This window comes from Malaclemys terrapin, chromosome 17 (genome assembly GCF_027887155.1).
Source record: "Malaclemys terrapin pileata isolate rMalTer1 chromosome 17, rMalTer1.hap1, whole genome shotgun sequence".
In the NCBI taxonomy this organism is placed as follows: Eukaryota; Metazoa; Chordata; order Testudines; family Emydidae; genus Malaclemys; species Malaclemys terrapin.
Window position 1 is genome coordinate 4,392,806 of NC_071521.1, and position 15,945 is coordinate 4,408,750.

Sequence of the window (15,945 nt, forward strand, 5' to 3'; positions counted from 1 at the left end):
TAATGCTATTTCTCCTTCTGAGAAAAATTGTTCTTCTCAACCTCTGAGGACAGGACAAGAAGCAATGGGCTTAAATTGCAGCAAGGATGGTTTAGGTTGGACATTAGGAAAAACTTCCTAACTGTCAGGGTGGTTAAGCACTGGAATAAATTGCCTAGGGAGGTTGTGGAATCTCCATCATTGGGGATTTTAAAGAGCAGGTTAGACAATGGGATGGTCTAGATATACTTAGTCCTGCCATGAGTGCAGGGGACTGGACTAGATGACCTCTCGAGGTCTCTTCCAGTTCTATGATTCTGCCTCTGAGTCGCTGGCCCCAAGAAACCTACTGAGGTCACTACCGTGCCTGGCCCTTTTGCTTGGCTTTCACAGGGCTGGAACTTTCTAAATCTCACTAAACTGTTTGGATCTAATAATTCTAAGTGTTTCCTGAGACTGACTCTCGCCAGAGCCCTGTGTGATAGTGTGCAGGATGGGTGACATCAACTGGAGCCATGGGCAACGCCCCGTGACTTCCACAGGGTCAGCATTTGACCGTGGGAGGGAAGGTGTTTTCCAAAACACTCTGCTTTACTCCCATTGATTTCAATGAGAGCAGAGTCAGGCCAACTCCAAGTGCGTTGGGAATCCCCCGCCCCCAGCTGGTGGTACAGCCTATTCTGAATGCCAGATGCACTTGTCCTACTCAATCCCCCGGGACAGGGCTCTCAGTGCCTCTGACATTCCACCTTCTCTAGCTTCTGATGTGCTTCTCGGGTTCTTTGCAGTGAACATGGTGAAACGTGTTGGCTTGGCAGCCTGAGGGAATAAAGGACCCAGAACAGGGGTGGCCCAGGTAGTACCATAAATGCTGCCCCGCTCTGGCAGTGCACCTAAACCCTGATGGGGGGGTAGAATTGAGTCTCCATGGCCCATCCCTGGCCTCTCAGCTGAGATGGCCAGTGTCCATGGTAGATTTCTGGCCTGGACCCCGTCTCCTTCGGGAGGGGGTTGAGATTTCTCGTTAATTCTTAACAGATTAATACAGGTGGGGTTCTCGCATCTCCACTAATGGTTGTGGGACCCCAAACCAAATCTAACTTCTGGATCTCTGCTTTGGTTGGTTGGCTTAATGCAGCATGAACTGTTCTTAGCTCAAGGTTCTCTTACTGTGTTGCCCGTGACATCTGGGCACTCCAGTGGCACAGTGCTGAGCCGGCGATAAGGTTTAGGTCAGTGGTGAGACAATGTGAGGAAGGGAATATCTGTTATTGGACCAACTTCTGTGGGGGAGAGAGACAAGCCTTCAAGCTACACAGAGCTCCTCTTCTGACCTGGGTAAGCTTGAAGGCTTGTCTCTCTCCCGCACAGAAGTTGGTCCAATAACAGATATTCTCTCCCCAACATTGTCTCTCTAATGTCCTGGGACTGTCACGGTGACAATGACACTGAATACAACTAGGTAAGTGGTGCTCACTCCAGTCTGGGTGAGGCTGGCCTGTATTTAGAGCCATCCCTTCACAAGAATGATGGGAGGCGGTAAGACAGTGACCAGAAGTCAAGAGCCATGCCGCTAACCTCCTGTGTGCAAGTCAGCTGGCCTCGCTGGGCATCGCTTTCCCCTCCCACCCTTTGTCTGGTTTGTTTAGAGCGGGGGCTCTCTGAGGGAAGGACTGTCTCGGACGCTGTGTCTGTGCGGTGTGTAGCACTGGTACGGATGAATGACAATCACGGTGCAGCAGCCTGTCTTCGTTCTCACCTTTTCTCTCTGTGTGTCTTTTTTTTTTCCAGTCGATTTGGTACAAAGTGTGCTCGCTGCGGCAGGCAGATCTATGCCAGCGACTGGGTAAGGAGAGCCCGCGGCAATGCCTACCATCTTGCCTGCTTTGCCTGCTTCTCCTGTAAAAGGCAGCTGTCTACTGGCGAGGAGTTTGGCCTGGTGGAAGAGAAAGTGCTGTGCCGGATTCACTATGACACAATGATAGAGAACCTCAAGCGAGCAGCTGAAAATGGTATGCAGACCCTCCGGGATACTCGCTGGCACCGCGCTCTCCTGAGAATGTCACCCTCCATGTTAGTAGAATGGCCGAATAAGCGGATTTTCCCCACCTTCCCCTCCTGTTCCTTTACTAGGTAACTAAGCCATAGTGCTAGCCCGTCTCTTTGTGCATTGGTGCTAGGGCCAGTTCAAACAGCCCGCTGCTGGACCCCCTGGGAGCTGGGGGTGCTGCTGGACCCCCTGGCTTGAAGTGGTTTCCATCATATACAGGGTTTGCAGTTTGGTTCAATGGCTCTCAGCGCTCCCACTGTACAAATTGTTCCAGCCCCCCCGACTGGACGATGCTTACCTAGAAGGCTGGGCAGTCCAGATGGCAGCAAACACCAGCCTCATCATCCCTGGTGGGCAAGTTCTTTGTGGGCAAAATTCTACCCTCAGATGCGTCCAGAGTGGACAGGGGTCTGTGCGTGCCCCAGGGCAGAGTTTGAGCCTTTGATTTAGAGCCCTGGTGTTTTCCAGATACTGCAGGGACGTGCCCACGTTCTCCAAAGGGTTAAACCTCCCACTGGGGTGGTGTGGCCAAAACTATTTGTTTCCCACTAGCCTTGCTAGTCTCTGTACTGCCAGCAGCACTGAGCTCCATGCAGCTGCTGCCCCTGTTGAGAAGTGCCCCCCCCCGCACCCGCTAACAGCCGTCCCATGCTGTCTGCTGCCTCTTCTCCTGCCTCGGAGCCTCACGCTGGTGCCACTTTTCCCAACTGCCCTGTGGCTCTATCTGTGTGGGTGGCATGTTTAGGTGCCTCCTGGGAACAAAACAAGCCTTTTATTCTCCTCCTCCCTGGCCCTCCTAGAGGAGACCCGAGGCAGACGTTTCCCCAGAGCTGCTAGGCTACCAGGATCCCCGCAGGATCCAAAGTGATGACTGAGGTCCTGGAAGAGCCTCGAGGGGCCTGATCTGGCCAAGAGCTCGCGGTAGCGCTAGGCTGGGGGAAGGGGTGGTACTGTCATTCTCTCGTCCCTGCTGCCCCCAAACACATGGGAGGGCCTGGGCACCGCTAGTTCTCTCTCGAGGAAATGGTGGCCCCAGTCTTGGCTTTGATTGGATGCGTTGTTGCTTGGGTTTGCTGGTCTCCGGTTGTAGCATGCGGGGCAGGAAGCAGTAGGGATTCTGAGTCCGTGAGTCATAAATCTAGAAGGTGGGAAACCTGGCAGTCAGACCAAACATTCCCCTCATTTTCCACTGGCCCGGCCCTGCCCTCCCATGGATCCCGCCACTTCCCAGTTGTGCTGGGCTGCACACTGGCCTTCCCCTTACTGTAAGCACAATTGGAGAGCGAGACAGCAAGGATCTGGTTTCTCAATCAAGCCCCACACCTCTCAGGGAGCAGCAGAGGTCAAATGCAAAACGGAGCAGCTCCCTTCCCCTTGAACTAATTCCAGCTCCCTCTTCCTGAGTGGCAACATTCAAATGGCCACAGAGAGAACCCGAATGGCCGAGCTAATCACAGACAGGGCAGTGGGGGGCTGAACTGCACTCAGGGCTGGAGAGTGCTGGTGTTTATATTTTATATACCAATAAAATACAATAAGAACTTGCTGCTGGAAATGAACAAGGCAGCTGGCCTGTGAGATGCCGGGGGCTGGGGTGGAAGAGGCTCTCGTGGGAATGGTGAAGTTAGGCATGAAGGATGTGGGGAGTCAAATGAAAGGCCCAAGGGTTGAAATGTTGGATTGTTTGAGCACCGTTCCTAGCTCTCGTGCATGACGCACAGATGGTCGGTGGGTGACTTGGGATGTTTGGAGTCTGACGAAGTTCAGCTTTAGGATTTGGGTCCCTGGTGAGTTCACCTTGACGTCAGCAAGTCTTGTGAGATGCTGCATTGTGCGCCGTGGGCGTGAGCTTCGTTGCTGAAACTGGCGGCGTGTTGGGTGCAGGGACACTGTCTATGTCCCTGAACCTTTAGCAATTTTACAGGTTACTGCCATTAAACCTAGTGTTGATTAAGTCATCTAAGCTGCTTTGGAGAGGACGCGAGCTCACAATGCCAGAGAGCTCCTCGCACTGTCCTGCTTTTTTCCTCAGCTGCCCAACTCAATAAGAGCTGATGCACTGTTCCATGGCTGGGCATTTCGGAGTGGAAGAGGCTGAGCTGTGGTTTGCTGGTGCACGGCTGACAGATACGTACATGACATGTGCGAAAAACCCAGTCTCGGACATTCTGGATCTATGTGGCATATCCAGGGTTAGGCGATAATGCAGCTATGGGAGAAAATGCGGACATATAATAGTGAGCATTTATACAGCGAGACATAGAACACCGTCCCGCTCAGATGGCTGGGGAGAATTGCCCACAGCATTGTCTTCAGGTGGTGCTACACATTGCAGTTATCACAGATATGCCAGGAATATTCTCACAGCCAAGGTCAGACAGAAGCCATGTGTAACGCAATGGCCTGGATGCAGAAAGGCAGGCGGAAATGCCCTGGGAAAGCTAGCTAGATGTGAGGCCTGAAACGTGAGCCTCGCGGTGTCCCTGGCCAGTAGAATGGGTGGAGGTGAACGAGTGCTCGTGCCATTACAAGGGATTTATCTTTAGTCAAGACGAATGGCAGGGGGTCAGCAGCACCAGTGGCAGCATCTCTACCAGGGCCCTAGTGCCCTCAGGGAGCCATGGCCAATCCCAACAACTGCCTCCCCTGACGCTGAATCTGGGACTGCCGTCTCCTCTTGTCCCAGCATGAGAGCGGAGTGTCTGTCCCTGCAAACTGAGATGGGGCCTGGTGCATGCTGGATGTTTGCTTTTGTTATTTGACTGCTCGTATGGAGTGAGGTGTAGACGCCTGCAGAGTCATTGTGTTGCCAGCGAAATTCTCACTAGAGAAGACCTATACCTATGAAGATGGCCTTCTGAAAGGGGAGAAGGAGTGGTCCCAGGAATCAGCAGGGTGCAGGAATTGCTTTGTGGTCTAAATGCTCGTTTGAAGCTAAACCCCTGCCACAAGGCTGACAGAACATTATTCCCATACGAATGGCTCAGAGGAGGTGCTGTCGGGTGCAAGGAGGCATGTGAAGGCTTTCAAAACCCTGCCTGAGCCCTTCCAGGGTGTCAAGTGCCCCTGGACACAGATGGTTGTGATCAAAGCTGGCTGTGAAAGCAAGTTGGTCAGTCTCACAGGGCAGAGCAGCAGGCCCACCACTTCAGTGGAGACTGACTCCAGTAGAGGATCTGGCTCCGGGTGTCATGTCTGCTGGGTCCTGTGCTGGCTCAGTCTGGTAGGTCTCCTCCAGCCTTGGCTGCTATCTCTGTACTGAGACGGAGAGACGCACTTGGGTTTGTCTGCATAGGTAAAGGTTTAATAGACCCTTTTGGGAGGAACCCTTCCCATGGGACAGTGCAGGTGGATGAGTCGGGAATCACGGCCTACCCGTGCCCCTGTTTCCACCTGTCACCTCATGCAGCTGGCCTGTTTTTCTGAGGGATGGTGTTGGAGTTCTCGCCGGCTTATCAAAGCCGATTCATTTAGCTCAGTCACGGGATCCAGACTGCATTGTGCTATAGTGGTTTTGAATGAAGCGCAACTTTCTCCTAGGGTGACGGTTTCTCCTGGCCTGGGCAGAACCTTGGGGCCCGCCCAGAGCAGCAGAAACGAAGGCTATTCTGTGGGCTGCAGTTAGGCAGGAGGCCAAAGGACTAATGCTAACAGAGCGACTGTGGGAGAGCTGCGCGCAAGGATCGTTACTAGACTGGAATAGGAGTGATTAGGAGAGATCACAGGGTGCTTGTTTCTTGCCTAGATCATGGACTCTCGTATCTTTCCACCAAACTCTTGGAGCACAGACGAGGCTGAGGAGGAAGGGGGAGGGGGGAAGAGAAGTTAAATAAGAGAATTTCACACGGGGGAGCTAGTCTTGTCCCCAGTGCCTTCCCCTGCCATTTATTACCCTCTAATTAACATCCGAGCTCTCTGCAGATGAAAGCACTGCCCAAGTGCTAAGTATTGTTGGTTTGCTGGGGAGGCCGGGGTGTGTTTAACTCGGGCGGATGTGCTGTTGAGGGACGTAAATGTGATGCACTATCCTCGGCTGCATGTGGAAACGATTATCCAAAATGACATGCAAATAATCAGAGTGTGTTTACAAGGTTTAAGCAACGAGATGAAAACAAAATGTCAAATCAGCCTGGGAGGGTCCTGACTCTGGGATGCTTGTTTGCTGGACGTCCGTCCATATGGCAGACCGATGCCTGGGGTCCAGTGCTGCTCTGAACGATGCGGGTGTATTGCTGCTAGGACTTGTCCTGACGTGCGGCTAGTGAATGTTGTGAGCCAGACCCCCAGCTGGTGGGAGTGGGTCGGCGCTCTGGCTAGTGTAAGTGGGCATTGCTCTGTTGGAGTGGTTGGAGCTTCCCCAGTTTACCCCAGTTGAGATGCTGTGTCTCTCTCCTGCCGCTTAGGCGCAGGGTGGAGACCACACCAGCCGTGCAGGGCAAGCAGCAGGAGGAAGTCTAGTGGCAGCTGGGTGGAGTGCTTGTGCCACATGATTCTGCACCTTAAGGCCAGCATTTCCTGCACTAGAACCAAACAAGGAAACCTTGCCTCTGAAAGCTCACCTCCCGAGCACGGTCTGCTCTGAGGAGAGGATGGGAAGGGTGTGGAGAGGAGCAATGTCTGGAGAATTGCAGAGGGCCACACGTTTTCCCCTCCCCCCACAGTAATTACAAAGCAATTTCTTCTGCACATGAGGTTTTATGTATAAGAAAAATAAACAGATGTTGCTGAAGCCTGAATCCCATTCATCATCCTACAGGAACAAGTCAAACTGGCTGAGAGAGCCCTTCAATGTGGGCCAAGACAATCACAGCCTGGTGCAGCCTACAAAGCAAACAGCTCCTGGGGCAGGGAAGGGGGAGCTGCTGAGCCCTGCTTCAGGCCCCCACCCTTAGTGGGTACTCACCAGCCAGTCCGGGCGTGGCCAGCCCTCGTGTGCCCGAGGATCCTGGAGGGAGCCCTGCGCTCAGGAATCACTCGGTGGAAACAGGTCTGATAGTGGGTGCCATTTCCATGACTTTGTGGAAGATGAAGGTTTTAATATTCCCAGGGGGCCTGACCTGACCATGCACCCCAGCCCCGCTCCCTAAAGCTCTTCAGGGCATCTGGGTGGGCGCCGGCAAGGCACGGCCTGGTTCTGCGTTTCAGATGGAAACTGATTTGGGCTGAACGCGCATGAATCAAATGCACAATATCCTTTTCCTCGCCTGTTTTCCCCATTGCAGTGGTTTAGCTGCATATGTCCTGGGAAATACACCACAGGGAAGCACCCCGCAATGGCTGGGGAGGACAGGGAACCCAGATGCCCTACACCACAGGTCTTATTCACTGCTCATTTGTAGGAGTCCTAGATCCAGGCTCCAGGATTGAGGGGTTTACGTTCCTCTGGTGGGAGGAGGATTTGGGGGACAGAAGTAGCTGGAAAGACCCCCCTCAAGCTACTTACATGGCAGAGATAAGGCCACAGAAACGACTAGTTTTAACCAGAGAGCTAGTGCAGGGCAGGGGTAATGGATGGTGCGATTCCTGCGTGCTGGCAGGGTGAACTTCCTCCACCCCCATCCCCTTTATGCATAGTGGGACTTGAGTGGTATTTAAGCTTTATTAAGCCGGGAATTTCACCCTGAGAGACCCCAAACAGGGACTCCTCTGCTGTGTAGCTGAGGACTTGGCTACCTGTCAGTAAAGCCACATCTCCTTCACATGACACGCCCCAAGTGTTTCTCGGCACTCGCTTAACTCGTTAACAGGTTTCCAGGAGAGCTAACAAAGAGGCTTTTCTGATCCCAACTTTTTTTTCTCCCCACTGAGCCTTGTTGCGGTGGGTCCCACCTTAATCAATAGAGCAGAACTAAGTTTTCTAAAGCAAAGTGATTCCAAAGGACTTTGCAAACGCAAAAGTTACAGTAGATACTGACAGTGGATATAATTGCAGTGGGGTAACAGTTCTACCTTAAGCAACAGCCAGGAGTACTAGAACCTGCTCCCTGATGGAGGGGATGTTGCCCAGCATGTAGGGTTTATCCTCTTTCAGAAAGAGCCATGAGACCTTTATCGTCCTGCTGGACAGTCAGCGGGAGGAGCGGAATGGCCCTTGCTGGAGCGTCTCATCTGAAGGACAGAAGCTGTAGTCAGGCAGCACTTCTCGAGTACGGCACTGCAGGGTCACCACTGAGCATGCGTTTGAGGCTTGGTTCTGGATTTGAATCCCCCATAGTTTATCCCAGAGGTAAAAGTGCCATTACCTGGGCCAGGCGGGAACAGTTGCTATAGGTACCGCAAGGAAGCAAAACGTCTGGGGCCAGCCCAAGTTAATCCCTGAATGACTTCAGTGGGGCCTGGATTCAGTGCTCAGAGTCAAGAGTTTCAGAAGGGAAAGACCTAATTCTGCTGTGCCTACTGATACCGGCTGGTATGGTAGCTAAATACTTGTCCCTGTTCCTGTTCCCCTTGTCCTGCATTTCCCCCTTCCTTCCAATTACCTGATACACCTACTTGTGCTGCGTCTTAATCAGACTGGGGTCTCTTTAGGGCAGGAACTGCCTTTTACATTGCGTTTGTACAGCACCTAGCACAACGGATCCTGATTGGGGTTCCTAGGCACTAGCCTTATATAAATCATACCTGTATCTGGGGCCAGAAGAGACGGTGCAAAGATGCCTGCTCCGTGCCGAGTTGAGATTGTCAATGCTAAGTGCTGTTGCTCTGTTAGGACCTTGCCAGCCCATACAAAGCTGGTGTAGGAGTTATTCAAACTATTTAGCGCCAACGTTGATGTTGTCGGCTGACTACGTGACAGGATATGACAGAGGTCTATAAAATCATGGGCAGTGTGGAGAAAGTGAAACAGGAAGCGTTATTTACCCCTGCATATAACACAAGAACCAGGGAGTCACCTGATAAAATTAATAGGCAGCAGGTTTAAAACAAAAATAAGCAAGTATTTCTTCACACAACCTGTGGAACTCATTGCCAGGGGCTGTTGTGAAGGCCGAAAGTATAACCGGGTTCAAAAAGGAACTAGGTAAGTTCATGGAGGATTGATCTATCAATGGCTATTAGCCGAGATGGTCAGCGACACAACCCCATGCTCGGGGTGTCCTTAAGCCTCTGACTGCCACATGCTGGGGCTGGACAACAGGATTATTTCCCTGCTCTGTTCATTCCCTCTGGGGCATCTGGGATTGGCCACTGTCGGAAGACCGGATACTGGGCTAGACGGATCATTGGTCTGACCCAGAATGGCCGTTCTTATGTTCTTAGGGGACTGAGGTTCAGTTCCCTCCTCCTCCACAGCGTGGGTGTGACCTTGGGCAAGTACCTTCGTGGTTCTGTGCCCTCCATCCCCGTCTGTATGGTGGGGACCACAGCCCTGGCAGGTGTTTAGCAATAGAGCCACGTTTCCGAGAGATGTTAGACAGCAATTCTTCACTCCTGTGTGAGGAGAGGACGTGCGTTGCTAACGGCCCCTGGGCAGGATGCTGCTTCGAGACCTGTTTGAACCACAGAACTTTGTTTCCTTTTGAGGAATTCTGTCTGCAGTTGTTGGAAGGGAAATGTCTCCCCCTGGCTGGAGATTGCAGCTGGTGCTTGTGCTAATTGCCAGCCAGGATCAGTAGCTAACGCAGGACTTAGCTTTACATGCACGTGACTTCTGCACATTTTAAACGCCCCCGGGGGCGAATCCTGTCCCCTTGTGAGGCCTTGCAGGGGAGCCACAACCCAGTGTGGGGGACATGGGAGTGGGCAGGAAGTGCACATCCCTGGTATGCCAGGGAACCCACGAAGCTGGGCTGCAGGGTCTGCGTTGCTTGGGGCAGATCTAGAGGTGAAGTGACTGCTCCAGCCCTGATGCTTTCTCTTTCCCACCCGCCTCTCCTGAATTCCCCAGCTTGGGCTGTGCATTGAGGTCGGGGCCTGATCCTGCAGTCAGGCCAAACTCCTATTCTCTGCAATGGGAGTTGGCTTGAATAATGGGGCACCGGGTCAGGTCCCGGGGGTTTGAGTCACTTTTCATAACCTAAAATAACTAGTAGCCCAAATCCCGTCAACACAGAACTCTCCCTTACTGGGCAAGCTCCTGTTTTCACTGACCTCCCCAGACAGTCATATGGGGAGGGGGTTAATTCTGCTCCGGCTGTACCAGAAAATCTCCTTCCCTTAGATGACTGGTTCTGGGTTCCTGTGAGCAGGCTCTAATTGGCATTCCACCGTATACAGGAACCACGTGTGCAAACAAAGACTAAGCCTCAAACCATAGCGCTGTGTGCTCAGAACTGTTCCCTCTCCCTGTAGGCAATGGGATCACGCTAGAAGGAGCAGTCCCGTCTGAGCAAGACAGCCAACCCAAGCCAGCAAAGAGAGCGCGGACGTCCTTCACCGCGGAGCAGCTGCAGGTAAAGTGGCCTGGGTGTGGGGTTCTGCCTGGAGGGGGGTTACATTGCTGGATGAGAGTCAAGGTGATTGTTCTCCCTGTGTCCATCTGCCCTAGGTCATGCAGGCACAATTTGCTCAGGATAACAACCCAGATGCACAGACCCTTCAGAAACTGGCAGATATGACCGGCCTTAGTAGGAGAGTCATTCAGGTAAGAGTCAGGGGAGAAGCTCTGCTATTCTGATGCCTTGCAGTGTCACTTACTGCCATGCTGTACTGGGGATTTTGCCACATTGAGATTCATTGGAATCACTAGTCTAAATCGCCACTCTCTTCTTATGACTGGTAGGAGTGACCATCACTGGGTCACTGCTGGGAACTGCCATGCTGGATTAGCTGGATCTAGCAAGTGCCCGCTCCCAGGTGCATGTGTTTGATAGCAGAGTCCATTCATTATACCAGCACTGGTTTTGTTTTTTTCCATTTTCCACTCCCCCCCCCCGTCCCTTCTTTTCTTTTTTCTTTTCAAATTTGTGTAATCAAAGAAATCTAACTCCAAGCCAATGCAAATACATTAAAGGGGGAAAAAAGCTGCTTTTAATACTGTCTCCAACCACTTTACCTTGTCATTGAAAATCAGTCCAGACAACCGAGCACCCTTCCCCAAGAACAAACACTCCTCAATACAAAGAAACTTTAGCTGTTCAATGAATTTCATTCAATAGAATGATAGCAAGGAGCAGCCCAAGTGAAACACTGGAAAATATTAAGGGTGAGGTTTTTAAACGTGTCAGGGACTTCAACAGCCATGAAGAAAATACCTAAGGAAATTGCAAAAGCCATCACAGTGAAGGGTGTGTTGTGTATATTGTTCAACAAGGCGGTGAAGGTAATACCGATCGAGAGTAAGATAGAAATGCTGCCCAGTGCATAGCACACAGGGGCTTGATTCTGTTCCTGGCTGTGCTACTGGCCTGGTGGGTGACCTTGAGCAAGTCACTTCCTCTCTCTGATTCAGTTTCCCCATCTGTAAACTGGGGATAATTGCATTGGCATCCTTTATAAAGCACTTTGAGATCTGAAAGTCTAAAACAAACCTGCAACTTTCATCCATGTTTGCTCGGCCAAAGGCAAATGTAAATATCTAGTAGGACGAAATCCAGCTCAAACCTCAGTTATAAGGCTCTTTAATAAGCCCAAGACCAAGTGGACTACACATTGGGCGATTCCATGTGAGGATTTTTTTTTTCTAAAAAAGGACCTTTCATCAGGAAACAATTTGTCAGGTATAATCCTGTGTGAAACGCTTATGGCTGTTTCCTTCTCTGAGATCCAGTATCCATGTTCTCCACCAAAGAGAAAAGGTTTCTCGAAGTCGTGGAACATTTGTACTCTGACCTACCTCTGAAAAAAATTTAAAAGCAAGAAATAAAATCCATACTTTAGCACTTTTTTAAAAATGGCCATTCCTGTGCATCTTACTCTAGCAGAAAAAGCAGGATTCCGCATCCTAACAACAGCCATCGGTTACTGGGTATTCCTTTAATCCAAGCAATGAGATACACACCATTTGGCTTCATTGAACAGGTCTGTACTGCCCGGCTGTCCAGTATGGGTCTGTTTCCACTGCAGAGTTAACCCAGGCATTGCCCCTAACACCCCACCCACACACAGACCTAGCGCCTGAGTCCCAATGGTAACCCCCTTGCTTTGCAGTGAAGCACTCAAGGATTGATAGTCCTCCAAAGCCTTCCCACAAGAAGACCGGTTTTTCCCCGACTCACGGGGGAGGATTCATGGAGTGGCTGCAGCACAAAGGACCCTGGGATATGCCCCAGAAGTTCTAGTGACATACACAGGTGAATGCAGCGCCAGTGAGGACACTAAACTCAGGCAGGGCTCGGCTAACCTGGGGGCTCAGATTTTTGTGCCAGTCACCCACGTTCCCTCTGTAGTGAAGACAAATCCAGTCTCCGCATGCACTGGTGTGAAACCCGGGATCATAGAATCATAGACTATCAGGGTTGGAAGGGACCTCAGGAGGTCATCTAGTCCAACCCCTGCTCAAAGCAGGACAAATCCCCAAATGGCCCCCTCAAGGATTGAACTCACAACCCTGGGTTTAGCAGGCCAATGCTCAAACCACTGAGCTATCCCTCCCCGGATCTTTGGCAAAGGGGAAGGTCTTTTTATTTGATTGTTCCAAAGTCCTGGTCAGGAACATAGAAGGGGAACTTCCCAAGATGTTACAATATTGCTACCAAGTGCTTCCACTGAGCTTGGTTCTGAGCACTGAAAGACCAAGATAACAGCTGGTAGCACTCCATTAAAAATGGATAGATTTTAAGGCCAGAGAAGACCTTTTATGATCATCTAGTCTGACCTCCTGTATAACACTGGCCAAGGAATTTCTTCCACCGATTCCTGCATCAGGCCCAACAGGTTCATCGTTGCATTAAAGCTGGATGGTGTCATTTTATTAGCCAAGGCAAATGAATAGTAAAAATGCAGCCAAAGAGCCCTGATGGTCATGCTTCATGGAGTTGAAACTTCTGCTCTAACATATAAAAATAAAGCCATCGAGGCCAGCACAGTGGGGTGGTAGGAAGATCTCCCAATGCAAAGGAGTCTAAGGAAGTCCCAATTCTCTCTGTGATCGATCAAATCTCAGTTCTGATCTCGCTTGACCCAAATGGTTTGGTTTCTGTTGGCGTCGCAGGTTTGGTTTCAAAACTGCAGAGCGCGCCATAAAAAGCACACGCCTCAGCACACGGTGCCGCCTTCTGGAGCCCCCCAGTCCCGGATCCCTTCGTCGCTCTCTGATGACATCCACTACTCTCCCTTTAGCAGCCCTGAGAGGGCCAGGATGGTAACCCTGCACGGATACATAGAAAGTAAGTGTCAACTACACCCTGTGGTGTAGTGTACGTGACGGGCAGAAAGGGAGCTGGGCCCGCTGGGTAGGGTTGCCCGGTGTCTGGTTTGTGACCGGAACCCCCAGTTGAAAAGGGATCCTGGTGGCGCTGATCAGCACCGCTAACCAGGCTGTTACAAGTCCGGTTGGCGGTTCTGAGGATCTAAGACAGGCTAGTCCCTAACTGTCCTGGCACCGCACTGCACCCTGGAAGTGGCCAGCAGGTCCGGCTCCTAGGTGGAGGACGGGGTCCACAGGGCTCCACGCGCTGCCTCTGCCCCGAGCACCGGCTCCGCACTCCCATTGGCCAGAAACCGTGGCCAATGGGAGCTGGGGGCGGTGCCTGTGGGTGAGAGCAGCACGCGGAGTCTCATGGCCCACCCCCCGCTTGCCTAGGATCTGGACCTGCTGCTGGCCGCTTCCAGGGGGAGCCAGGACAGGCAAGGAGCCTGCCTTAGCCCTGTTGCACTGCTGCCTGGGAGCCACCCAAGGTAAGCCTGTGCCCCAACCCTCAGCGCCCCAAATCCGGAGCTCCCTCTTGAACCCCAAACTTCTCATCCTTGGCCCCACCACAGAGCCTGCACCCCCAGCTGGAGCCCTCACCCCCCCCACACACCCCAACCCCCAGTCCCAGCCCGGACCCCCTCCTGCACTCCAAACCCCTCATCCCTGGCCCCACAGCCAGAGCCCTCACCCCGTCCTGCATCCCAACCCCCTATCTCAGCCTGGAGCCCCCTCTTGCACCCTGAACTCCTCATTTCTGGCCCCAACCTGGAGCCCACCCCCCCCAGTTAGAGCCCTCACCCCCTCCTGGACCCCAACCCCCTGAGCCAGCACAGTGAAAATGAGTGAGCGAGTGAGTGAGGGTAGGGAGAGTGAGCAACAAAGGGGGGGGAATGGAGTGAGTGGGGGCGGGACCTTAGAGAAGAGGTGGGGCAGGGGCAGGGCAAGGGTGTTTGGTTTTGGGCGAGTAGAAAGTTGGCAATGCAACCGCTGGGGAAAGTAAGGGCTTTGTAGCAAGAGAAGCTCTGTTCAAAGAAGTTAATGGTGCCGTTGCATAGATACCCGCTATCAAGAACTTCCTTGTGAATGTACAGTGCACAAATGGTGCGGATACTCTTCTCTGCAGGGTCTGACGTCTTATTAATTGTGGACCATGGTCGGGGAGGTCCTGATTCCCTATAGAGAACAGGCCCCTGAAAAAACTCTGGCCTTTGGGGCTTTCTGAAGAATCTATTCAGCCAAGCAGATCAAAGAGCTTAATGCCAGCTATGGTGGAGAGAATCAGAGAGGTGGAGAAGGGAATGGATAAAGGAGAAGTCATAGTTATGGTCTCTTTCGATAGAATCCCTCATCCTCAGCTCAGGTCATCGTATTGGCTTTATATTGTTGGTCATTATCCCTCCTTCCATTTTCCTTGTAAATCGGGATGATGGCTAATGACCGTGTAGTTATTACTTAATTTGGAGATTGAGTGGTCTTGTTCCCATGACTGGGATCAGCAGTTTTCTTCCTATCATTCTAAGTGCTGATTAATCATTTGTGAATGGTGGGTCCCAGAACACCCACTTCATTAATGGGCTGCTAAGGTGGGTACAATGACTACACTGGATCATTTTGCTTTTAAGAAAATCTGAAGGTTCTCCCCCCTCCCCCCCCCCCGCCCCGATCCATATGCATCTTGGTAGAAGCTAATTTTTAAGCATCAGCATGATGGAAACAAAGCAAGGATGTACAAGTTACTCTTCCTTTACCTTCCTCTTATTGCTCAGTCCCGACCAACTTCTTGCTCAGTATCCTGGCTGCCTAGCCTAGAGGGAGGGTGTTATTTATAGCGTAATGGCAGTTAATTGAGTTCTGGCACAAAGAATAATTGATTGAAGGTCACAGAGGCTGAAGCCCTCTTCTCATTCACAGGTCAGGTACAGTGTGGGCAAGTGCACTGTAGACTTCCCTACACTGCTCCACCAGTGCACCTCAAAGCAGACATGGAAGGACCACTATCTAATAGGGGTGAGAAGGTAAATGTAGTCCCTGTTCCAGGCTTGGTGTCCAAGCATTAATTGTAGTAAAGTTGTGTCTAATATCATTGCCACAGCCTTGTGCTGCCTGTTGTCAGATGAAAGCTGTTCCCTGGTGCCACCAAACATCCCTGCTTCATCCAAATATCTCCCCAGCTGCTACCAACTCATCCCTATTGTCCCCATGGCTGGTGACCCTGGATTTACTCACCAACCACTGACAAAATATCTGTCGTCCATACACCTTTCAGCACCTGGTGTTCTTGTGATGTGTTGGGTTGTTGCACTTAGAGTTATTGAAGTCTTTTGATTCGTCCTGCCTGATCCACCGTCACCCATTCGTTTGGTCTCTCCCCTTTCCATGTAGTAATGAGCATTTTCTCATGCTTTATTACTCAGCTTTCCATGTGGTTTGTGGTGAAGGGGCATTCACATTGACTCTGAGTAGAGAGGGCCTTTGCTATCCACTGACCTTTCAGTTTTCCATGAGTTAACGTGAAAGAGAAACTCTCCTGGAGACTCTGGCATCACTTAAAAAAAACCCAAAAAAACTCCAACCCTAAATACTTGTCTACTGCGTCTTGAAACAATAACAGAAAACTACTGGA

The 15,945-nt window shown here is 51.5% G+C and overlaps 1 protein-coding gene across 4 annotated transcripts in view; it reads left to right on the top strand.

The window, feature by feature from the left end:
- LHX6 (LIM homeobox 6) overlaps positions 1-15,945 on the top strand; it is a 42,104-nt gene that overhangs the window by 21,583 nt on the left and 4,576 nt on the right. For 2 of the 4 annotated variants that reach the window (XM_054007593.1, XM_054007596.1), the window contains exons 5-9: positions 1,771-1,991; positions 10,322-10,422; positions 10,518-10,613; positions 13,122-13,296; positions 15,234-15,329. In XM_054007593.1, coding sequence (XP_053863568.1) covers positions 1,771-1,991; positions 10,322-10,422; positions 10,518-10,613; positions 13,122-13,296; positions 15,234-15,329 — 689 coding nt within the window. Of the gene's footprint in view, positions 1-1,770; positions 1,992-10,321; positions 10,423-10,517; positions 10,614-13,121; positions 13,297-15,233; positions 15,338-15,945 lie in introns of all 4 variants that reach the window. The other 2 variants (XM_054007594.1, XM_054007597.1) reach the window with 2 other exon arrangements.